Below are 25,350 nucleotides of genomic sequence, written 5' to 3'. Positions count from 1 at the left end.
GTGGGGGAGAAAGTTGCTATACCATCCTATAAGTCCCAGCAGAGACCTCACCTGCCTTTTGGTGCGTGGGCGCTCTGCACTGACACACACACACACACACACACACACACACACACACACACACACACACACAGATACAGATGTGCACATGTTTCACACAAACACATGACACGTGTGTGTGTGTGTGTGTGTGTGTGTGTGTGCGCGCAGTGGAGGGAGTTTTCTAAGGAGATGGCAGGAGTCATCAGGATCGGAGCAGTGAACTGTGGAGACAACAATCGATTGTGTCGCAGTAAAGGCATCAACAGCTACCCCAGTCTGTACATCTACACCGCTGGACAGGTAACTAAGCAAGATCAGGGCCAAACTCAGACTTCTTTGTGCAAAGGGCCACCCAAATGTATAGTGTGTTTGGCCACGGACCCCTCATCTGAAAATCTAGGGATGTCAATCGATCGATTAACTGGCTAGTTGATAAGCAGCGTTTTAGACGTCCAATGACACGCCCGAAAATATCAATATTATTTTGATACTGTACATCACGTGGTCTCAGTGAAAACGGTCTGAAAACTCTCACGACGGGCGCACTGAGCAAATAATCGATTAATCGATTAACGATTAACCTCCCTAATAAACATCCTTTAATGGATTGTGTCGGGGCCTTCCACAGTAAAATTAGCACTTTCCCATGTTTTGATCTAAATTAGGGTGACACATTGTTAGCTTTCCACCACTGGTTTTAACTGGCATTCCTCTCGTTTTCACAGAAGTCAGAGAAGTACTTTGGGGACCGCTCCATGAAAAGTCTGGTCCAGTTCTCCATGCAGTTTGTTAAAACCACCGTCACGGAACTGTGGCAAGGTAAGGACTGCTGTATTATACGCACGCACACACACACACACACACCTAGAGTGACTTACATTAAGCATAATCACATCGATCTATAAATGTGCCACGTGTGTACGTCTGTAATGCACGTAACTGGAGAACTGGAGAAATTCGACACACGCGTTCCACACTCCCACGGGGAGTGCGGTTCCCCGTGTCGAGTCCGTCGGATAGCCGGTTGTCCAGAACCAGCACTATATGCGTATACACTATAGAGTGCTATGTCTACATAAAATGCTATCTAAGTTACATAAAATGTAGCCTTTGTATACCGGTTTGCCTGTATTTCGTCGACGCTAGGGCAAGTGCTACGGGCTAAGATGTAGTCTGAAGAGGTGGGTTTTCAGACTACAGCACATGCACATCCACATCTATGTAAAGTTTTATTATGCTGTGCTAAGTTAATGATGCTCCTTGTAATATTCTTTAGTTCTACACTTTGCTCATTTGGTTCTGTTTTCTCGTGTTGTTTATGTTGTTTATGTTGCTAGGCAACGTGTTCACCGAGATAGAACGAGCGTTTTCATCAGGAATTGGCTGGATCATTACCTTCTGCTCTGACTCTGGAGGTAACGCACGCACGCACACACGCACACACACACACACACACACACACACACACACACACGTTGGCTTAGTCCTGGGGACGTTTTAAGTCTTTGGTATTACACCAGCCAGCTCAGTGGCCTTGTGGTTAGAGTGTCCGCCCTGAGACTGGGAGGTTGGGGTTCAATCCCCGGCCGGGTCATACCAAAGACTGTAAAATGGGACCCAATGCCTCCCTGCTTGACACTCAGCATCAAGGGTTGGATTGGGGGTAAGTCCCTGCGACATACTAGCGTCATGTCCAGGGGGTGTTGCATCAAGCTGCCTCACGCTACAGAAACAGGAGATAGGCTCCTGCCCTATGGGCCTCATGGCTCGGCAAGGCTACTTACTTACTTACTACACCAGCCAATAAGGGACCACCATTCTTGGTGACGTAACTAAGGTACGTTTCAAGGTTCGTATAAGGTCAATAACGGGTCTAAAGGACAGACATTAGTTAGTAACACTGAAAGTAGAGAAGATTTAGACCAGCAGTTGTACCAGGCAGTAGACAGTACCGGACACTGTACTTCAAAGTAGCTTATATAGGGCCTCAGAGCAGCAGTCGTACCCAGACAGCAGTGAGCTTTAGGACTCAGCAGCAATCGTACCCAGACAGCAGTGAGCTTTAGGCGGACGCTTTTCCGAACAGTCATTGGTCCGACGACCGGATTAAGGTTGGTGAGAGATGCGTTAAGGTTGGCGACTGGATTAAGTTTGGTGAGGGATGCGTGGAAAATGACCGGATTAAGGTTGGTGAGGGATGCGTTAAGGTTCGTGACTGGATTAAGGTTGGTGAGGGATGCGCTGCTTCCGTGGGAGGTTATGGTTAGGTTAGGGTCTTTGTCTACCGAGCAATCTTCGTTCCTACTCTCACCTATGGTCATGAAGTGTGGGTCATGACTGAAAGAATGAGGTCGGGAATACAAGGGGCCGAAATGAGTTTTCTTCCGACGGTTGGCTGGCATCTCCCTTAGAGAGAGGGTGAGAAGTTCAGTCACCCGAGGGAGACTTCTTCGCCTGGAAAGGAGCCAGCTTAGGTGGTTCGGGCATCTGGTTAGGATGCCTCTCGAGCGTCTCCCTAGGGAGGTTCTCGAGGCACGTCCCACTGGGAGGAGACCTCGGGGCAGACCAAGGCGCAGATGGAGGCATTACATCGACTCACTGGCCTTGGAACGCCTCGGGATCCCCAGGAGGAAGTTACTAATGTTGCTCTGGAGAGGAATGTCTGGAGCTCTCTGGTGGAGCTGTTGCCCCCGCGACCCGACTACAGATAAGTTGAAGATGGATGGATGGATAGGGTATGAGGTATAAATGTTTTTGGAAGCGGTGATGTCAGTGGTGAGCGCACGTCATGGTGCACTCTGCTTGTGCACAAGTAGGCCATACATGGCCTACTTGTGTGCAAGGTGCAAGTGCATCTCGAGAGAGAGAGCATTTCTACTAGTTATGATCTGTGTTGACAAATGCTACACACATGCACGCAAACAAACTCATTCACAGTACACCACACTATATAATCTATAATGTTTCATTTACATAATGTTTGACCTGTCTGTCTGTCAGATTGTCTGGAGTCTTCAACCAGACAGAAGCTGGCTGGCATGTTGGTAAGGTAACATTATAATTGACGTTGACAATTACAAAAGTATACGGTTACTGTAAATAATATTTCAGAAATAAACTGTGTGTGTGTGTGTGTGTGTGTGTGTGTGTGTGTGTGTGTGTGTGTGTGTGTGTGTGTGTGTGTGTACGTGTGCACGTGTGCACGTGTGTACGTGTGTACGTGTGCGTAGGATGGTCTTGTTAAAGTTGGCTGGATAGATTGCGGTACTCAAGCAAACCTCTGTGACAGTTTCCAGGTAAGCGTAATAATAAAGCAGAAACAACCCTCATTGTTATGTAAAAGTGACTGCAATTTCAGAACCAGACAAGAATGTCTGTTTTGATCAGGGTTTTCACGCTAATCTATACTTCTATAGTACAGTGGTTCCCAAACCTTTTCATGTCAGGACGCCCAAATTGACACTAATTAGCGCGTGGACCTGGACCCCCCATTTGAAGAGACATGCCAGGAACCCCCATAAGAGAAGATTTTTACGGCTCTAGCAGTGATTCTCAATTGCAACGTATTTCCTTGTAACACTATGCTTTGTTTACAAGGGAACGTATTTCCTTGTAACACTATGCTTTGTTTACAAGGGAACGTATTTCCTTGTAACACTATGCTATGTTTTAGTGATGAACCGAATATTCAGCCGCAGAAAATATTCGGCAGAAAATGGCTAAAAATGCATTTTCGGCCTATTCGGTTTCGGCCCAAATAGGCAGAAAATATATCACAGAATAGTGTATGCAATTAATGCATTCAAAAGGGCTGAATAAATGTTTTATGGACCCATAATAGTGATTATTATTCAAGTTAAGTTTTGCCATAACCATTTATTTTGCCATAAATCAGGTAGCTTTAAGGTACGGCCATGACAGCAATGGTAGGAAAAAAGTTGTATAATATTAATCATATTCGGATATTCGGTATTCGGTTTTCGGCCAACTGTTTCCTATATTCGGTATTCGGTTTCGGCCAAGAATTTCAATTTCGGTGCATCCCTACTATGTTTCCAAGGTAACCGGTGGCTCCACAGCATTCTTCCCACCTGGAAGCTCCATGCAGAAACAAGGCAGTGAACTGGTAACACACACACACACGCCCCACACACACACACACACACACACACACACACACACACACAGACACACAGTGTTGTTTAACCTTAAATTGAGTTATTTTATGCATATTGTCCCCGACTCAGAATCAATCAGATTTCATCGCGCGTTATCATTTAGATAACGTTTTATTTTATTGTACATTGGACATGGGAAAGAAAGAATTAAACACTTTCAATGTGGCATCCCAATAATGAATCAATGTCATTATAGGTTGTCGGTTGAGCATGGCTATTTTCATGGGTTTTCATGGCCTATTCATACTATTCTAAAAAAGGTCTTCTAAATCATGACAGTTTTCTGAAAAACCCATGTTTCTGTATCAGTGGTTCTCAACCTATTTCATGTCAAGAATTGGTTAAATAAAACCAATTCTTAACAATCAGTTAACTATTAACATCCCTAGTTCCATTGTCTAATGTATTGTGTGTATTGTTGTTTGCATGTTCAAGTGGCTCCAAACTCTGGACAGCAGAGAGATCTACGGTCAGGTCATGGAACACCTTCCGGACCTGGAGCTTCTGACGGCAGAAAACTTCAAGGTACCTTCGCCCCAGTGTTGGTTCTGTTTTGTCGACTGAAGCCCAAACCACACCAAAGGGTCGAGAGACGCAACAAAACTGTTTTAGCTTTCTTCCCAGTGGTGTGATAGAATAGGACATATTAGTTTTTGCCTGCCTGCCAGTGGTGGGTGATATGTGGTGACAAATATCGCTGAGACGATATACTGTAATGTCTCCACGATGTGCCTTTTCAGAGGTATTGTGCATATCGTGATACAGTGAATGCACATTCTATGATTTGCAGTTCTATACTTTAGTTTATACTAAAGAGCGATGGTTTGATTTTAGTATTTTGGTCTAAATGGTCTCTTACTCCTTTTTCTTTTAGTTTTAGTTACTAGCTTGTAGGTGGTTGTACTGTTAAGTAACTTGAAAATTAACCATAAAAAAATGTGTGTGTGTGTGTGTGTGTGTGTGTGTGTGTGTGTGTGTGTTGCAGAACAAGCTGACCGGACATCGCTGGCTGGTCAGTTTTACGTTTGGACAGAAGACTCTGGCTTCCAACGAGTACAAGAAACTACAGGCACTACTCAGAGAGGACCACATACAGGTGCCTGCCTGCCTGTAGCTATGTGTTAATCTTTGTCTGGCCATAAGGTGGCAGGCTTTTACAACAAATTACTATGTCAAACGCAACAGTTGCTGTCTGTCTGTCTGTCTGTCTGTCTGTCTGTCTGTCTGTCTGTCTGTCTGTCTGTCTGTCTGACTGTCTGTCTGTCTGTCTGTGTCTGTCTGACTATCTACCTGTCTGTGTGTCTCTAGGTTGGCAGGGTGGACTGTCTTGCTGATCCAGACCTGTGCCAGTCTCTGTACATCCACACAGCGTGTGTGGCAGTCTTCAAAGGCCTGGGCATTCAGCACTTTGAAATACATCATGGTCAGTTTACCTTCCTTTTCATTGATTGATTGATTGAATAATGTGAAGTGAAGATGGAGTGACGTCCTTATATTTTTTCTCTCGGCTTGATTACTGCCATGCACTTTTTTTCTTGGCCTGCCAGAGAAAACCGACAGATTACAACTCAAAATGCGGCAGCCATAGTTTGTAACTAAAACTGGTCTGTCTGTCTGTCTGTCTGTCTGTCTGTCTGTCTGTCTGTCTGTCTGTCTGTCTGTCTGTCTGTCTGTCTGTCTGTCCAGGTAAAGATGTGTTGTACAACATCGTGGGCTTCGCCAGAGACAGTGTCAAAGGTCACGTGACCACTCTGCTTCCCGACAACTTCCCGTCTGACATGAAGGAGCCCTGGCTGGTGGACTTCTTTGCTCCGGTCAGTCAAACCTAATAATATGAATGAATAATTAATTGCATTTTTTATTAGTGCTTTTCCAACGTAGTGCTCAAAGCGCTTTACAATGGTCCATTCATTCATACATTGGGAGGTGAAGCGGTGAACAGTCTGCGCCAGCGGCAGTGTGGGGTTCAGTGTCTTGCCCAAGGACACTTTGACATGTGGACAAGAGGAGCGTCCAGAGTGGGACTTACTGTCGAGAAGTTAGAATCTCCACATTCACATTCTTAAAGGACCACTTTTCAACCTATCTTCATATAATAGGTCCTCAGTATAATCATGATAAAATGGCACAATTGTTTTCTACTCAGTCTGTGTCTCATACGAGGGCAGTTCAGAAACCCGTCCACCAGTGACATCGTTTTTTTTTTACAAAAATGTTTAGCTTTTTATTTTCGTGAGAACGATGGCTTCCATTTTCGCATTGCAACTTTTCAGGACTAGTAAGTTTTACTTACTTCAGTCTAAATTAGTAGTTTAATGAGCAGTATTAAAAAGTTATTGTCTATTTGATGTCCAATGTAATTGTACTTTGTTCATAAAGTTAACATAACTTTAAAGGAATTTGAAAGGCAATTGAAATTAAATTAAAATAACCTTTCTGGATTCCAATTCAAAATAGCAAAAAATAATTCAGGATTTCAATTCAAATATATAAAAAATTGCTGATCTACAAGCTCAAAACACGTCGCAAAATGCGTCACGTTTTTTGCTACGACAGTAATATTCCATGTGGCCCTCTGGAGTGACTGTGGATATAGTGGCCCTCTGGAGTGGATGTGGATATAGTGGCCCTCTCCATCGTCAAAGTTGCCCTTTCGCCAACCCCACCTCAGGTATGGGCACTGATGACATATTGTTGTTTTAATTTACAGTGGTGTCCGCCGTGTCGAGCGTTGCTCCCCGAACTGAGGAAAGCTTCCATCCTATTGGCTGGACAGATGAAGTTTGGCACGCTGGACTGTACCATTCACCAGGAGCTGTGTAGCACGGTACCTGTCTGTCTGTCTGTCTGTCTGTCTGTTTGTTTACCTGTCTGTCTGTCTGCTTACCTGTCTGTTTACCTGTCTGCTTGCCTGTCTGGACTGTACCATTCATCAGGAGCTGTGTAGCACGGTACCTGTCTGTCTGTTTACCTGTCTACTTTCTGAAGCTTGATGATATGTTAAATTGCTGTTAACTTGTGTGTGTGTGTGTGTGTGTGTGTGTGTGTGTGTGTGTGACTGTGTGCATGTGCGCGCGAATGCACGTGTGCGTGTGCAGTACAACATTCAAGCCTACCCGACCACTGTCATCTTCAACCGTTCCGCCATCTATGAGTATGAAGGCCATCACTCTGCTGACGCTATACTGGAGTTTATACAGGTGTGTATACACACACGCACACACACACACACACACACACACACATGCACCGGGGGGCGACAGTGGCTACGGAGTACTAGAGCAGCCGGATAGTAACCGCAAGGTTCCCAGTTTGATCCTGGGCTCCCCCAGAGTTGGTGTCCTTGAGCAAGACTCTGAACCCCCTAATTGCTCCCGATGTGCAGGTTGGTGCCTTGCACGGTTTCCTCCGCCATCGGTGTGTGTGAATGGATGAATATAATGCACAATCTATGTAAAGTGCTATATAATTGCACCATTTAGTTGATAACTGATAACGGTTGATAGCAGGCTGGATTGAATTGAAACAACACTTACTGTAGGTATCTCTGTCTGTCTGTCTGTCTGTCTGTCTGTCTGTCTGTCTGTCTGTCTGTCTGTCTGTCTGTCTGTCTGTCTGTCTGTCTGTCTGTCTGTCTCTGTGTCTCTGTGTCTCTGTGTGTGTCTCTCTCTCTCTCTCTCTCTCTCTCTCTCTCTCTCTCTCTCTCTCTCTCTCTCTCTCTCTCTCTATAGGATCTGGTCAGTCCATCGGTGGTGGTGTTGGATCCTGTTAGCTTCAGAGACAGAGTTAAAGGTAAGACTAATACTTCTATAGTAGTTTAGTAGTAAATTGATGTGTGAGCTTGTAGATAAGCTATTTTCCACAAAGAGTTCCAAGTAGAAGACAAAAGGGCCTTTCTGTGTGGAGTTTGTATGTTCCTCCCGTGTCCCCTTGGGTAGGTAGCCTCACATGTTCTCCCCGTTCCCCTTGGGTAGGTACCCTCACATGTTCTCCCCGTGTCCCCTTGGGTAGGTACCCTCACATGTTCTCCCCGTGTCCCCTAGGGTAGGTACCCTCACATGTTCTCCCCCTGTTTCCTATGGTAGGTACCCTCACATGTTCTCCCCGTTCCCCTAGGGTAGGTACCCTCACATGTTCTCCCCGTGTCCCCTAGGGTAGGTACCCTCACATGTTCTCCCCGTGTCCCCTAGGGTAGGTACCCTCACATGTTCCTCCCGTGTCCCCTAGGGTAGGTACCCTCACATGTTCTCCCCGTTCCCCTAGGGTAGGTACCCTCACATGTTCTCCCCGTTCCCCTAGGGTAGGTACCCTCACATGTTCTCCCCGTCAGTGTTGTTTTTGGCAGGCATTTTTTTGATTTAGTCAGTCTTACGCCAGGGCTCCACTGGGCGCGTCTGCGTCGCGTTGCGTCTCCGACGCGTGCGTCAAAAAACGAACCGGTTCAATTTTAATGGTGACGCACGCACGCGGCACACACGCACAACGCGGGCAGTGGAGCCACCCTTCATTGATTAAAAAGGGAACATTCTGTGACGGTGACGCGACGCAGACGCGCCCAATGGAGCCCTGGCGTTAGTCTTTTGGAATGCTTATTAGATTTAGTCACTCTTAGTCATTTGGACAAAATGCTTAATTAGTCTTAGTCACTCTTAGTCATTTCTATCCTTGATAGTTTTAGTCTAGTTTTAGTCGACGGAAATTTAAAAGGTTTTAGTCCAGTTTTAGTCAATGACTAAAGTCAGTATTACATTTTTGACCGTCCGTATTACAATCATATCCTAAATTATATATTTTATGATGGCTGTATTTTATGACTGAAAAGTAGGCCAGTGGTTCCCAAAGTGGGGTCCAGGGACCCCCTGGGGTCCTTGAGGGAGTTCCCTTGAGGGTGTCCCTAGCTAAATTATAGTTTGTAACTCAGAGTTAAATTAACTATGATTTTACAATACATTGGGGTCTCAGAGATACAATGCCATTAAATGGGGGTCCATAGCCTAGTTCATGTCAAACTGGGGGTCCTTGAAATTCAACGGGTTGGGAATCACTGCTAGAACCGTTAATATCTTCCCTGGCATATCTTTTCAAATGGGGCTGATGAGTGTCAATTTGGGGGTCCCCGACATGAAAAGGTTTGGGAACCACTGCAGTAGGCTATTATCATAAAGTATATCTCAGTTTGAAGATTCAAATTATGGATAATAACAATACAAAAAGTTTAGTTTACAATACAACATTTAATCTCTGCATAAGGATTTAATTAGAGTTTCTATCTACAGTCATGGATAATTTGTTTAGGACCTGTCACTTTTCTGAGGAAATTACTTTTAAAAGCTACGAGTGGAGAGCACATTACAACATCAGGTAGGCAATGCGAACAGGACATGCAAAGCTTGTGTGTGTGTGTGAGAGATGCGCACGCGGCGTGCGAGAGAGTAACAATTAACCGAGGGAGGGTGTGTGCGTGCGTGCATGCACAGTTTGCACACGCACACACACACACACACACACGGGCAGGAAGCAGCCGTAGTAGCGGCAGCATTTCTGATATTTTTGCACGCACAATTGGCGGAGCATTTGTTAGTCAAGCCACTAAAATGTTCGTCTCGTCTCGTCTCATCAACGAAAACTCACACAGGTCTTCGTCATATTTTAGTCAACCAAGAGAGCTGTTTAGCTCGTCAGCGTCAGTCTCGTCCTGAATCTTTTTTGTTTATTTCGTCAACGTCAGATATTCGTCCTGAAAAAAGTGCCACTGACGTCGTCATTTACGTTATCGTCATGCCTGACGAAAACAACACTGCTCCCCATGTCCCCTAGGGTAGGTACCCTCACATGTTCTCCCCATGTCCCCTAGGGTAGGTACCCTCACATGTTCTCCCCATGTCCCCTAGGGTAGGTACCCTCACATGTTCTCCCCATGTCCCCTAGGGTAGGTACCCTCACATGTTCTCCCCATGTCCCCTAGGGTAGGTACCCTCACATGTTCTCCCCATGTCCCCTAGGGTAGGTACCCTCCAGTGGTGTCATGGTGTTTTTTTTTACTGGTACCACAGTGTTTTGATGACGCCACGTGTGCGCGTGCATGTGCGCATCGCAGAACACACAGAACAGCTGATATAGCCTAAGCCTATTATTAAATAGTGTATGAGAGTTTTAGACACAAACACAAAAGTAGACTTAAAATAGTCAGACAAACATCTTTACTGCACACTAGCAAAATTAAAAAGTTTGCTTTGGACAAATTAATCTGTTCTTCTTTCATTCAGTAAACCTAGACCACTGGGTGCGTCTTGGAAAGTCTGGTGACACGAGGTTGATTAGGTGCGTCTTCTCTTGAATCTAGCGTGCACACACATGCACCATTCCGTTCCGTCCCTGCGCGAGCACGTCAAAGGTTTACTGGTACCATGGCGTGGTACTGCGTTCTACGAGCATGACACCACTGGTACCCTCACAACAAACATGCTGTTTTGTGTTGGTTGTGTGTTTCAGGTGGGTCTGGAGGGGAGCTGTGGATGGTTTTATATATTATGTATATATTGTGTTGGTTGTGTGTTTCAGGTGGTTCTGGAGGGGAGCTGTGGATGGTGGATTTCTACGCTCCGTGGTGTGGACCCTGTCAGGCCCTGAAGCCTGAGTGGAGGCGCATGGCCAGGGTATGGGATATTAACCCTCGTTACACACATACGCATGTCCAGGGTATGGGATATTAACCCTCGTTACACACATACGCATGTCCAGGGTATGGGATATTAACCCTCATTACACACACATGCATGTCCAGGGTATGGGATATTAACCCTCATTACACACATATGCATGGCCCAGGTATGGGCCATGCATATTTTTGAAAAACCTTGAAAATGTGGTGCAAATCTTTGATTACCGTATATATTATTTCAGAGTGAACGTTCTTTGCTTCTGGGATGTCACTGTAACAACTTATTAACGTATTACTTATTTTCAGATGGGGATCGGTGGCCAATTACATATATTCCTTGACATGAAATAGTTTGAGAACCACTAGAAACATAGGTTTTTCAGAATATTGTCTTTTTAGAAGAAACATTTTTAGAATCGGCCTCAGGTCTTAAACAGAAAATACATTTTTATCAGGATAGAGAACTCACACAGGCTGCAAGTGATAACACAGAGGAATGGGCAGTGACAGAATGACAGAAATGGAACTGGAACACTGGAACATTGAAGCTGATAAGTGGGTACTCTCTCCTGATATAATGTGTCAGGTCTCAAGCTAAAAAGTAGCTATGTGTTACTCTCTGTCTGGCCACAAGATGGCAGGCTCTTACAACAAATTACTATGTCAAACACAACAGTTGCTAGTACCTGTCAACATACAATAATATAACAGTGGTTGTCAAAGTGGGGTCTGGGGACCCCCTGGGGGGCGGTGCCTCATCCATATTTCATGTTGGTTATTCAATATTAGCAGATGTGCTGCTTGTATCCGCTTTCTTTTCTTTTTGCCAGCTGCTGTGTAAGCACAGCTGGTCAATGTTCTCTCTGAGGTGCTTTCACGCCCACTTGCTGTAGTTGAGACATATGTTTCTCATTGGCTGCCTCGTCTCTAGGCAACCACACACTTTTTTGCCTCTAGCCGACCTATCAGCCATGGGATATAAGGCAGCACTGGTAATTAATTGATGTCATCAATTCTTGTTTTCTATTTTTTAGCATTTTAGCAAAATCTTGAATGTGTTCTTTATCTCCTGGCGCAAACCATTTTTCAGGAGGGGGGATATATATCTATTTGGTGGACTTTGGTTGTTTGACAACTACTGCTGCAATATCATATGTCTTTGAGGTTGTTACTATAATAGTCACACTTTGACGACATTGAAGAGCTATAGTTATTGTGCTCACACAGACTATTGTGTGTGTGTGTGTGTGTGTGTGTGTGTGTGTTGGTGTGTGTGTGTGTGTGTGTGTGTCTGTGTGTCTGTGTCTGTGTGTGTAGCTGTTGACAGATGTGCTGGCGGTGGGTTCGGTGGACTGTCAGCAGCATCAGTCTCTGTGTCGCTCTGAGGGGGTGAGGGCTTACCCCGAAATACGACTGTACCCCAACACACACTCCCCTCAACACTACATGTGAGTGCACACACACATACATTTTATTTCTTTATTTGAATCCGCAAATTGCAATTAATTTAACCTTTTTGCGATGATGTCATCAAAACGCGTCACCTATCCCACTCGCAGATGCGAGGACTTGCAACGCATACTGTCACCCCCGTGCCTCCGCCTCCCAGTTCTTTTTCCATACGGTTGTCACGTTTTCCTTTTACTTTATACCTGATGTAAAGAAGGTCTTTTTCCATACGGTTGTCACGTTTTCCTTTTACTTTATAACTGATGTAAAGAACCTTAGTGCCTTTCTGCTTTTTGTATTGACCTATTTACAAATGTCAATCAAGCTTGTTTGTTAAATGTAAAGGCTATTATTGTACATATGCAGTAGACTAATGTCTGTAATTATTAATGCCTGTAGTTATACCGGTATGTACATAGCCTACTTTATCTGCGGGATTCAGCGTTTTAGCCAAAGCGATAATTTAAGCATAATAATAGTATAATTTGAAAATGTATAGATGTCTCTTCAACAAATGCATGGGAGCCGGTGTACGCTTTTTCCAAAAAAGAAATGTCCTCATGTAAATCTCCACTGGAGTTCCGGAAGTCTCACCCGTGATTTCATCCAGAGTCCCCTTTGGGCCACTGTAGTCCACAACTGCAGCCCATTTGGGACACAAACATTGTGGAGAGATTTGTGTTATGAAAAAAAAAATATATCTATATATCAGAGCTGCAGTGGACTCAGGATGGAGTTATCAAAACCCCCCGGGTCACGCTAAGAGCTGCAGTGGACTCAGGATGGAGTTATCAAAACCCCCCGGGTCACGCTCAGAGCTGCAGTGGACTCAGGATGGAGTTATCAAAACCCCCGGGTCACGCTCAGAGCTGCAGTCCACTCAGGATGGAGTTATCAAAACCCCCGGGTCACGCTCAGAGCTGCAGTGGACTCAGGATGGAGTTATCAAAACCCTCCGGGTCACGCTCACAGTTTTAAATACTAATTATTGTGTGTGTGTGTGTGTGTGTGTGTGTGTGTGTGTGTGTGTGTGTGTGTGTGTGTGTGTGTGTGTGTGTGTGTGTGTGTGTGTGTGTGTGTGTGTGTGTGCGTGCGTGCGTGCGTGCGTGCGTAGGAGTTATAACGGTTGGAATCGAGATGCACAGTCAATGAGGATGTGGGCTTTGAGGTAAGAGTTGTACCTGACATACACACACGCACAGACACACACACACACACACACACACACACATTTATATATATCCTTCTCTCTCTCTCTCCCCCTGTCCCTGGGACTAAGCGAAAAACAAAGGGTTACAGCGCTTTCGCAGTAGTTGCTCCTACATTATGGAACGCCCTACCATTCACTTTAAAAAACGCTGAGTAGATATTTTTAAGAGTTGAACACGTTTTTATTTCGGAAACATTTTCCCGATGTTATTTGACCTTCTTGATTAGGTTTGGTTTTATTGCTTGTTGTACATTTTTCCTTGCATCATTACACTATGTCTTGTTTTAATTTGATTGATTATATTGTGTCATTGTACAGCACTTTGTAACCTTGTTTCGAAAGGTGCTTTATAAATAAAATTTACTTACTTACTCTTCAAACCAAATTAATGGATGTGAACGGTTCCATAAATATCGGGTTGTTTACATATTTTATGAACGGGGGGAGAGCACGTAACATGAGATCACATTTCGTACAGTGCCGTGTACAGTATCTGATCTTCTCGTCATCGCCCTCCACAACAGAACACACTACAGCAGTGGTTCTGAACCCTTTTCATATCAATGCCTATTATTTATTCTGCATTTGAGCCACGGACCACCATTTGATGACATTTAACCTCAGACACAAAACTTAAAAACATAAAACCTCTCAGGGACGGACTAGTGGAGAAGAGATCCAGTAGAACGAAATGTTAAGGAGGGACTAGTGGAGAAGAGATCCAGTAGAACTAAATGTTAGGGGGGGACTATTGGAGAAGAGATCCAGTAGAACTAAATGTTAGGGGGGGACTAGTGGAGAAGAGATCCAGTAGAACTAAATGTTAGGGGGGGACTATTGGAGAAGAGATCCAGTAGAACTAAATGTTAGGGGGGGACTATTGGAGAAGAGATCCAGTAGAACTAAATGTTAGGGGGGGACTATTGGAGAAGAGATCCAGTAGAACTAAATGTTAGGGAGGGACTATTGGAGAAGAGATCCAGTAGAACTAAATGTTAAGGAGGGGCTATTGGAGAAGAGATCCAGTAGAACTAAATGTCAGGGGGGGACTAGTGGAGAAGAGATCCAGTAGAACTAAATGTTAGGGGGGGACTATTGGAGAAGAGATCCAGTAGAACTAAATGTCAGGGGGGGACTAGTGGAGAAGAGATCCAGTAGAACTAAATGTTAGGGAGGGACTAGTGAACAGATCCAGTAGAACTAAATGTCAGGGAGGGACTAGTGGAGAAGAGATCCAGTAGAACTAAAAGCGTGTGTGTGGGGGTCAAAAACCCAAAAATGATTATATACTTAAAACGTCGATTGTGGATCTGCCACTTTTGATGCTTCTCTGCAACGCTGTAGTTTGATCAAGTAGGATGTTAATTTACCAAAAAACACAAAAATTTGGAGATAGGACGTTTTTGCCTGACAGCAACGATTTGTGTCACTTATGTGGACATAAATAAAGTGTGTGTGTGCTTAAAGTTCTCTACCCAGGCAGTCGGTAGACCTGAATCCAGACACCTTCAGGTCGTTGGTGATGTCGGGGTCAGACCACTGGGTGGTGGACTTCTACGCCCCCTGGTGTCAGCCCTGTCTACAATTCGGCCCCGAGTTTGAACTCCTGGCCAGGGTGAGTACCACTGAGTGCTGCGCTACGAGCTTGTAGATAATTCAATCATTAAAGGGCGGGTGCATGCATGTGTGTGTGGCTGTCAGATAATTAATGGCTAGGTATGTGTGTGTGCGGTTGTCAGATAATTAAAGGGGAGGTGCGTGCAGGGAAGGTGGACTGCCAGGCTCATTACCAGATCTGCAATTCAGCTGGCATCACGGCCTACCCCACTGTCAGGTTCTACCCCTACCTGACCACCAGGCCGGTGAGAGAGAGAGACACACAAACACACACACACACACACACACACACACAATACATATATCATCTCTGCAGACAAAAGTATAGTGTGTGTGTGTGTGTGTGTGTGTGTGTCCAGAGTGACCGTGTCCAGAGTGACCGTTCCAGTACCGGTGAGCCCGTCAACAGCCGTGAGGCCAACACTATCGCTGATCTGCTCAGACAGAGACTGAAACAGATGGCACCGTTGTTACACAACAAGGTACACGCTTGCACACACATACACTCACACACACACACACACACACACACACACACACACACACACACTTTACACAAGTTACACAACAAGGAACCGTACGGTAGTAGAACCACTTCTACTGAGCTCTTAAAACTCATTCACTGCCATCTGGTGTCATCTAATTTATTTTTATTTTTCTGCCTTGAAAGTACAGAGGTTGAAAGTAGACTGACAGGAAATGGGGAGAGAGATGGGGGAAGACACTCGGCAAAGGCCGTCGGGATCGGGGGTCGAACCTGCGGCACGCATCAGGCCGTCAGGCTCGGTTATGTGATGTAACATGTACCACGAATGTTATTTATTTAATTCCCCCTGAGGGGGGTCCACCTGGACCCCCCCCCAGGACCCCTGAGGGGGGTCCACCTGGAACCCCCCCCCAGGACCCCTGAGGGGGGTCCACCTGGAACCCCCCCCAGGACCCCTGAGGGGGGTCCACCTGGAACCTCCCCCCAGGACCCCTGAGGGGGGTCCACCTGGAACCTCCCCCCAGGACCCCTGAGGGGGGTCCACCTGGAACCCCCCCCCCCAGGACCCCTGAGGGGGGTCCACCTGGAACCTCCCCCCAGGACCCCTGAGGGGGGTCCACCTGGAACCTCCCCCCAGGACCCCTGAGGGGGGTCCACCTGGACCCTGAGGGAGGTCCCCCCCCCCCCGCGCCGGAACCTGATTTTGAGAACCATTGCTTTTTTTTAATATTCCCTTTCCTGTCAGAGCGGCCAGCCCTTTTATTAGATTTATCTCTGATGTATTTATATACAGAGCTATTAATGTATCTTTATATTCAGGACTGTTTATAGTTGGTTATAAACTGTATACTATACAGTGTACAGTGATGTGACGACAGACCGCCAGCCTCGCTAATACTGCCTCTTAAGTGTTGTGTGTGTGAGGAGAAGAGTGAGTCCAAGTGGTGGAAAGTAATTAATTAAGTACATTTACTTAAGTACTGTACTTAAGTACTATTCTGAAGTATTTTGTACTTGAGTAATTCCAATTTCCACTAGGCCTACTTTTACTTCTACTCAACTACATCTCAGATCCTGTACTTTTTCTCTACTACATTTGTTTTAAAACTTTAGTTACTAGTTACTTTGTAGATTTGTATTATTATTACAACATACAGTTACCACTTCAGCCCCTACTGTATATACATTTCGGCCATTTGAAAATAGCAGATATACAAGCTCATCATTGTGATCTTGTAGATCTGTCATTTTTTATACATTTGAAAACTTGAAATGGGACATTCTTCACAATGACTACTTTCTACTTGTACAGTACATTTTGAAGCCAATACTTTTATGTTTACTCAAATAAATGTTGAATTCCGAACATATTGTATTTGTACATTGCAGTATTGGTAGTTTTACTCCCATGCAGGCTTGTGTTTGTTTGTGTCTGCGTCGTCGAGCAGAGGAACACAGTTTACACGAAACAAAACGTCAGATGGAGAACACAAACATCATGAGCTGTTTGGGAGAATCATTTATCAGAATGATCCCCATCTCATCGCTTGTTTTCTTCTCCGGTCCTCCCTCTTTGTAAAGCAACATCCGCTCATGAGTGGTGCACAACATAAATTATGTAGTAAATAAATGCTAAAGTACGGTATTCAAAAAGTACACATTACTAATTATTGTCTCCAGCCCTCATAAGGTCATATAGAGGGAGGAGACACTCCAGCCCTATTCTGAATCTGTGCGAAACCACGAGATATCCTTTGTTTAGCTATTCTCTTAGCTATTCTCCTTTGAAAAAACACGAGAACACGAGATTTGATAAAACAGTATTAATCCAGAATTAATAATACTAGCTTCCGTAGCTAGCCACTGCTTGCTTCCATGGTAGAAGGAGCCAAAATCCCCAAACTCTGCATGCGTACGCGGTCTTTAGTGGCTTTAGGGCTCAGAATGAGGTAAAAGACGATGTTAGGAGCTTAAGATCATAAGGTAGCATGGAGGGGACACTCCAGCCCTAATAAGGGTCACGGTGACCTAACCCAACAGCCTGCGGTGGGATATTGGCCCTTGTGGTGTGGTGTTGCTGTTTTCGCAGCAGCAGAATTCTCTCCAAAACAACTGCGGTCCAGAAAAAGGAGCGAGCTGGGCCGGCCAGCCCGTTGTTTCCGTTCCAGGACAGACCATAAAACTCTCCTAACCACTTGAGCAGCATGATAATAATAATAATCTCCTGTCTTGTGAAGCCAGAGGATCAGTTAAAGAGCGGTTGTTTTCACAGACGCTCATGCGTGCACACGCCCTGGCCTCGCGCGGCGTTTCCCATCAAGCCGAGCGTGAACACCCGATCGTTTTTGGCCTTGGAAAAAATGTCGATTTATGCTGCGTAAGCCGCATGCGGTCATAACAGGGCGCTGGTCATCTTTATGCTGCGTATAGCTGCATGCGGTCATCACAGGGTGCTGGTCATCTTTATGACCACTGCCACTCATCCACTTGTTTTAAGGAAAGCTTTTTGAGGTTTTGCTGGGAAACCCCTGTTGTGTGGGGCTGGGAAACCCCTGTTGTCTGGGCGGGGAAACCCCTCTTTGTCAGTCGATGGGACAAAGGAAGGAACTGTATTGATGTTTGAACTGGCACGAGGCTGAGTGGATGTTGGCCCTGTGCTTTCTGGCTGAACTAAACCTTTCATTAATTAAGTGGGAAAAACTGATTTAACCCATTAGACCAGATTCTACAAAATGTCTTCTAAATCATGGCTGTTTTCTGAAAAGCCTATGTTTCTATGTCAGTGGTTCTCAAAGACCCCAAAAAATGTAATTGGCCACAGACACCCATATGTAAATATGTTGTTCCAGGGACCCATATGTAAAATAAATATGTTGTTCCAGGGACCCCCCAGGGACCCATATGTAAATATGTTGTTCCAGGGACCCCCCAGACACCCATATGTAAATATGTTGTTCCAGGGACCCCCCAGACACCCATATGTAAATATGTTGTTCCAGGGACCCCCCAGACACCCATATGTAAATATGTTGTTCCAGGGACCCCCCAGACACCCATATGTAAATATGTTGTTCCAGGGACCCCCAGAAGCAAACATTCAAAGATGTTTAAAAATAATAATAATAATAATAGCAGATGTACGATCATGTAGATCTGCTATTTTTCCAACAGCTAAAGTTTAAAATAAATGGTTAAAGTGGTTCAAAGCTATGAATAAGGTGACACCTCGGGTCTAAATGGATTAATAAATGGTTGGATTGACCAGATACTGTCTGTCTGTCTGTGTCTCTCTCTCTCTCAAGGATGAGCTCTGAGGGCAGGGGGAGGAGCCGTGATGCCTGGAGCCTGTCACGATTGGACGAGGAGAGGCAGGAAGTTGATCTGTGATTGGTTGACACTGACGGACGGAATGAACTGCATACGTGCACGTACATTACTTTTGTACATAGTGTACGTGCACACACACACACACACACACACACACACAGAAAGACGGGAGGTTTTCAAGGGGTGAGGTAACACTTTACTTAACAGTCGGATCTATTATAGGGCAGGGCAGTGGTGGCCATTTTCCGGTTCCATCGTTTCAGGCCTGTATCTATTAACACTTTCTGATGCCCAGGACGTCCACACACGTTTTATCAAAACCGTGGGGCGCTAAGGACGTGGTGGGGCGTCTAAAGTAATTTTTGTCGATATAAAATCGCTAAATCGCTAAAATCATTATTTTGGAAACGGCCGTTGCTAGGCAGCGCCTTGCTCAGCCCCTCCCGACCTCACCTTTTAAGTAAAGCGTTACCACGGTTTTCATCCCATAATGGTTCTCTAGTCCAGCTGACGTTATTGGCTGGATGAGCAGCAGCAGCACTACTGTAAGTTACTGGTTTGTTATAAATCTATTGTTTGTTACTGGTTGAGAACTGGTGATGGTGGTGGTACATTTTCACACACACACATGCGCACACACCACACACACACGCGCACACACCACACACACCAAACACACACACACACACACACACACACACACACACCAACACACACACACACACACACACACACCAAACACACGCACACACTCCACGTCATTTGATTTTTAAACTGTTGTGAATAAACATTCTTTTTTTTTATTGACGGTTTTGTTTATCAGATATTTAACCACTTGTACCATAGTCTCTGGAGACAGACTGTTGAAAGAGGCCACTGTTTTCCCTTTGAATTGCAGATTCAGGTTCCCAGAGAGTGTGTGTGTGTGTGTGTGTGTGTGTGTGTGTGTGTGTGTGTGAGGGGGGGGGTCCAAGTACAGTTGCAACTCGGGTGCGCTTTTGGTTTTTACTAAGTCTAAGTTGCCGTCTTTTTTGGCTAATATTTGACAATTTAGCAATGTTTGACAGTATAGATTGTTCATGACCTGGACTTATGCCCTTAACACTTTCAGCGCCCCCTGCTGTTCATTTGAAATGACCGCAGGGAGCCAGCTATATCCCCTATATAGGCACCATTCTATTACCGTCAATACAGCCCAATACAACGAGAGGAGGCGCAAAAACTGTCTTAGGTTTCACAACAAGCATGGCTGGCGTGATGCGATCAGAAATCACTGTTTACATCTGACCGCCGGGCGGTTTGGACAAAAAACAACAACTTTGGAATATTTTTCAGAGAAAACAAGCAACAAAGAAACGACAATGAGTGGATCCTTATGGGAGGCGCGCGCATTGTTCCTCACGATGGGAAGAACGTAGGCGCTGTCTAGCAGCCTGGGCAGCACGAAGGGTTAGTGTTGAGCTTCGGCTGCATAGTGTTGATATAACCCTTACTACACGCCATTTGACGGGTATGGTGACCTCTGGGGTTAAATCTTAACCCGTCATCTGTCGGGTTGTGAGGCGTTTTGGCGTGCATCGTGTTAATGATAGGACAGTAGACTGACAGGAAATGGGGAGTGACAGCCGTATCTGTCTCAATTACATGCTTTCTTTTTATCCCACGATTTTGCAACCCATTTTTTCACCCAGTGTCAATTATCTAATGTAATCCTGGGTGCTACACTTCCTCTGTCAACCTGGGGAGAGCAGTGGACTGACCTCATGCTTCCTTCTATGCATGAGGAGTCCAAGCTGCTTCTTTTCTCCTGACAGGGGAGTTTCCCCAGTTGGACGTAGCGTGTGGAAGGAACACGTTATTCCAACCAGTTCCAGGCTGACCAGGGGGAAGAACACGCCACCTAATGTAACAAAACCATGGGAACAAATGAGCAAGGTAATGCCTGCTTTGTCATCACATCTACATCTAGGTCAAGTGCTCAGGGGCTGAGTTGGAGTCTGAAGAGGCTAATTCAGATTACAGCGGAAAAGTGGGAGTGAGTCTAGGCTGTGTGGAGTGTTGTCCACTTGTCCAGGGTGTTTTAGAGAAGGGAAGAGTAGAGTGGGATGTGTGGAGCGTGTGTGGATGTGTGGAGCGTTGTCCAAGGTGTTTTAGAGAAGGGAGAAGAGTCTAGGAGGTGTAGAGCGTTGTCCAGGGTGTTTTAGGGAAGGGAGAAGAGTGGGATGTGTGGAGCCTGGAGTGTTGTCCATGGTGTTTTAGAGAAGGGAGAGAAGAGTCTAGGACGTGTGGAGCGTTGTCAGGGTGTTTCTGAGAAGGGAGAAGAGTCTAGGATGTGTGGAGCATTGTCCAGTGTGTTTTAGAGTAGGGAGTAGAGTCTGGGACTTGTAGTGTTGTCCAGGGTGTTTTAGAGAAGGGAGAAGAGTCGAGGCCAAGTGGATCAAATAATTTGAAGAAAAACAAAAAAATGTGTTGTACCCTGTCCTTTTTCTCTTCTTTGTAATTATTTGATCTGCCCAAAACGTGGTTTATTGTCATGATTGTCACAACAAGAGTTGGCTTTGTCAGAGGCTTAAATATACTTTTTGAAACATGGACAAAATGAATGGGGAATTCTCTTCTGGGCCTGTCGTCGTCATGAAAGGGGGCGGGACTACGACGCGATATACGGCCTCGCATTGCGGCGTTCAGAGTATGGAGTTTTATGCCGTTCAGACTATAGCCTATGGGTTCTATGGGTATAGGCCCATAAGTCTCCCATTGGCTTAGAGGAGACAGCCAATGAGGAAAAAGTGTCCACCCCGGTCGCTAGTAGAGGTACGTGAACATGTCCAGAAGCTTTTCAAGCAGCTAGAAGCACAAAGTGAGGTTGAAGTGGTACATGGATCACCAGACAGTGGCCTTGTGGTTAGAGTGTCCGCCCTGAAACTGGGAGGTCGGGGTTCGACCAAAGACTGTAAAAATGGGTGAGTGCAGCTCACCGGTGGCTCCTTGACTGCGGCTCACGGCTCCAAGAGATGGTTCAAATGCGGAGAACAAATTTCACTGCGGTAACGTGTGACTAATCGTACGACTTTGACTTTGAATATAACAGCTATTCAAGCAGCTGGAAGCACAAGGTGACGTTGAAGTGGTATACAATCAATATAATATAACATCGTGTTGTTTTTACCTACAATATTAAGGCGCCACCAGCAGGAGGTACCACAAGATTTGGACTTTAATGAAGAGAAGTGGAGGAAGGAGGTGAAAACACACACACACACACACACACAGTATGTTTTACGAGGAGCAACAGAGGTCAGAACACTGACGTACTACAGTTCCATAAAACAAGATGCGTGCGTGCTAGTTTACTTCCATAGTGTGCGTGTGCGTGTGTTGGTAACTGTTCCACTATTCCATAATATGATGTTAAATGATGCAGAAACAGAAGTTGTGCAATCACACACACACACACACAGTGCAACTTGGTTCCCATGCAGGCTGACGGACGGACAATTTGAGTCATAAAGCTGTCTGACATCATCACATCAGCGACCAATCACATCGTAGAGTCCTGCCTAACCCTTTATTTTATTTGAAGGTTTTATTTTTTGTCAGGTCTATAATGTGCTTATAAAACATCATAACATTCGTTATAAATGTTCATGTGAATTATACGATAAACAGGTTTATTTATGGAGCCGGTCGTGATGCATTCATTATATATTAACTTTGGCAGTGGTTCCCTATGGAGACACAAAGGAGACTCTTTGTGTCTTCATAGGTAACCACTGCTCGCTCATCAAATTATTGCTTTAGGAATGAGACAATTAAAAGCGAAAAGATGTCCATGATTTCAAGTCTGCATGGGGTGAGCATTGAGTAATCGATGTAAAAAAGTTATTTGTGTGTGTGTGTGTGTGTGTGTGTGTGTGTGTGTGTGTGTGTGTGTGTGTGTGTGTGTGTGTGTGTGCGTGCGTGCGCACGTCTCAGTGGCAATATGAATAGAGCCACTCAGCCACAGGAAATAGACAACACCTTCTACCAACACCAGGTGTGTTTGCATATAGTGTGTGTGTGTGTGTGTGTGCGCGCGCGCGTGTTTTACTATACTTCTGAGGGACTTAATGTCCCCACAAGTATAGAAGGACAACATTCAACTTGGGGTCAGGACAGGACCAGAGGTCAAGGGGGCAGGACAGGGACAAAATGTGTCCGTTGAAAAGACTTGGGGCTGTATTTTGCGTGTCTTAAGTACCAGGTCTTATTCCCTAACTTGAGTAAACTAAAGACCTGGAGGTGTGATCCTTGCTCTTTGGCCACTCAGAATAGCCAAATGGCATTGATCACGCCTCCAGGTCTTTAGTTTACTCAAGTTAGGGATTTTCTTTTTTTACACACTTTTATAATGTTCTTAATTTGTGACCCACCGTGAGTGGGAGCCTGTCATTGGATTATTATTCATTATTCGTTTTTTCATGTCATGCGAAAGCAGCTTCAAATCGACATTGGTTGTTCAGTTTGACCCACCAGTTTTGGAGATATGGAACCAAATGGACCCATAAGGGGTGCATTTGGTTCCATTCGTACACTCAGAGTTACAGACCTGTTATGGTCATATAGGGATAGCTGGTAGTTTTCTGGTCGTTTTGGATGTCCGTGGCAAGAAAAAAAAAATTGGCAAAAATGTCGGGCACAGAAAATCTACAAGCTCACGCGCATCACGCTGCAACGCGTTGTGCGCTTGTCGTTTTCGGGGTTAGGGTTACAATTGTAAAAAGAAAAAAATGGCATGCAAGAGAGAGTAGAAATTGTATACATTTCAAGATATTTAGAATTTGGTTCTTCCTAGTAAACATTCATGTCTGTGGATAGGAGGAATGTCATTGTGGCTATCTGAAACGTTATAGTTTTGACTAGGAAGAACATAATTACAGATAACATATCCAGACTAGCTATTAATGTTAAACTGGCTTGTCATAATAAAACTATAGGCTTGACCGGGATCCTCCAGAGCTCTGTACTAGGCATGATCCTGTTTGTTTTTTGTTGTCCTCAACACCACATCTCGTTCTTTTTGGCTGAAAATATCCAATCTATGTGAGCTTGCAGAGCTGCAATTTTTTTGGGAGCAATAAGAGGTAAAGAGAGGAGAGGTTTCAGTAATAAAAGAGATTTATTGTAGATTAGAATCACTCCTGTAGTGTGTGTGTGTGTGTGTGTGTGTGTGTGTGTGTGTGTGTGTGTGTGTGTGTGTGTGCAGCTGGAGTCATGTTTATCTTGGAATAGATTCTTGCAGTTTCCAAGAATATTTCCACCACCAGAGAGAGTGAGACAGCGAGAGAGACAGACAGGCAGTGACACACACACACACACACACACACACACACACACACACACACACACACAGAGTTTGGCGTGAGACGTGAGAACAGAGAGATGTTGGACGCTCGGTGTGTGAAAAAAGCAGAGATGAAAACGCTACTACTGACTCAGCAGTTTATTATTGTTGTTAAACAGATGGAAAACCCCTGAGAGAGGGGGGGGGGCAGAGGGAGAGAGGTGGGAGAGAGAGAGAGAGGAAACAGAGGGAGAGAGGGGGAGAGGGGAAGAGAGAGAGAGAAAGGGGGAGAGAGATTCAGTGGTAGGGAGGGAGAAAGAGGGCGAGGGAGGGAGAAAGAGAGTGTGGGAGGCAGATAGAGATAGAGACACACGCAGACAGACCTACATACACTGAGTGAGAGAGCAAAGGGATGATGTTGCGAAAGGAAGGAATGTTCAAACCTCTAGATTCAAGTGTGGTTTGACGTGTGTGTGTGTGTGTTTTGCAGGCTTGCGCGCACGTCTTGGCAATCTGACGTGCAACGCTGCTCCTCAACATCTGACAACCATTACAGCTATATCTGACCTGAAATCAGCTGACACGCACACACACACACTCAGTTTGGCTAGTGACATGACACAGGTTTGAGACCCAGTGAGTGCTATTATAATACACTAGTTCATTCCCCAATATTGTCTCTAACAATAGGGTCCCCTAATAATTGTTAAAAGTGTATACAATTCCATAAAATTGTCTGAACTCCATTTGATACCCCTTTACATTTTCTATGCCCAGCTTTTTGTGTTTGTGTGTACCCCATAGTGATGATTTGATTGGATGAGCGCGAAATGCGTAGTTGCGTACCACATTTCATGATGATTTGATTGGCTGAGCACGGAATGTGATGATGTACGATGATGTATGCTGGTGTATGACATTAAGAGTGCCCCTCACTTCAAACAAGTGGGATTGTTTTTCTTTCGTTCTTAATCTCTGCACAGGGTCCCAATCTACACTGTAAAATGTACAGCGTGCCGTACACATGGAAACAAATGGACCCTTAACGGAGCTATT

The 25,350-nt window shown here is 45.0% G+C and overlaps 1 protein-coding gene across 1 annotated transcript in view; it reads left to right on the top strand.

Annotated features, from left to right (window-relative positions):
- The window catches only part of dnajc10 (DnaJ (Hsp40) homolog, subfamily C, member 10), a 29,854-nt gene extending 10,074 nt beyond the window's left edge, over positions 1-19,780 (top strand). The window contains exons 6-25 of the mRNA XM_080785361.1: positions 211-342; positions 768-861; positions 1,380-1,457; positions 3,043-3,086; positions 3,273-3,338; positions 4,103-4,168; positions 4,656-4,745; positions 5,206-5,316; positions 5,529-5,643; positions 5,907-6,034; positions 6,931-7,047; positions 7,319-7,420; positions 7,952-8,012; positions 10,782-10,876; positions 12,199-12,329; positions 13,445-13,498; positions 15,008-15,155; positions 15,280-15,402; positions 15,517-15,639; positions 18,947-19,780. Coding sequence (XP_080641487.1) covers positions 211-342; positions 768-861; positions 1,380-1,457; positions 3,043-3,086; positions 3,273-3,338; positions 4,103-4,168; positions 4,656-4,745; positions 5,206-5,316; positions 5,529-5,643; positions 5,907-6,034; positions 6,931-7,047; positions 7,319-7,420; positions 7,952-8,012; positions 10,782-10,876; positions 12,199-12,329; positions 13,445-13,498; positions 15,008-15,155; positions 15,280-15,402; positions 15,517-15,639; positions 18,947-18,958 — 1,890 coding nt within the window. The 3' untranslated portion in view covers positions 18,959-19,780. The remainder of the gene's footprint in view (positions 1-210; positions 343-767; positions 862-1,379; positions 1,458-3,042; positions 3,087-3,272; positions 3,339-4,102; positions 4,169-4,655; positions 4,746-5,205; positions 5,317-5,528; positions 5,644-5,906; positions 6,035-6,930; positions 7,048-7,318; positions 7,421-7,951; positions 8,013-10,781; positions 10,877-12,198; positions 12,330-13,444; positions 13,499-15,007; positions 15,156-15,279; positions 15,403-15,516; positions 15,640-18,946) is intronic.
- The last annotated feature ends 5,570 nt before the right edge of the window (positions 19,781-25,350 follow it).

The sequence above is a fragment of the Protomyctophum bolini genome (assembly GCF_963924005.1).
Source record: "Protomyctophum bolini genome assembly, chromosome: 16".
Lineage (NCBI taxonomy): Eukaryota > Metazoa > Chordata > Actinopteri > Myctophiformes > Myctophidae > Protomyctophum > Protomyctophum bolini.
The sequence above is the reverse complement of the archived record's forward strand: the minus strand, read 5'-3'. Positions and strand labels throughout refer to the sequence as shown.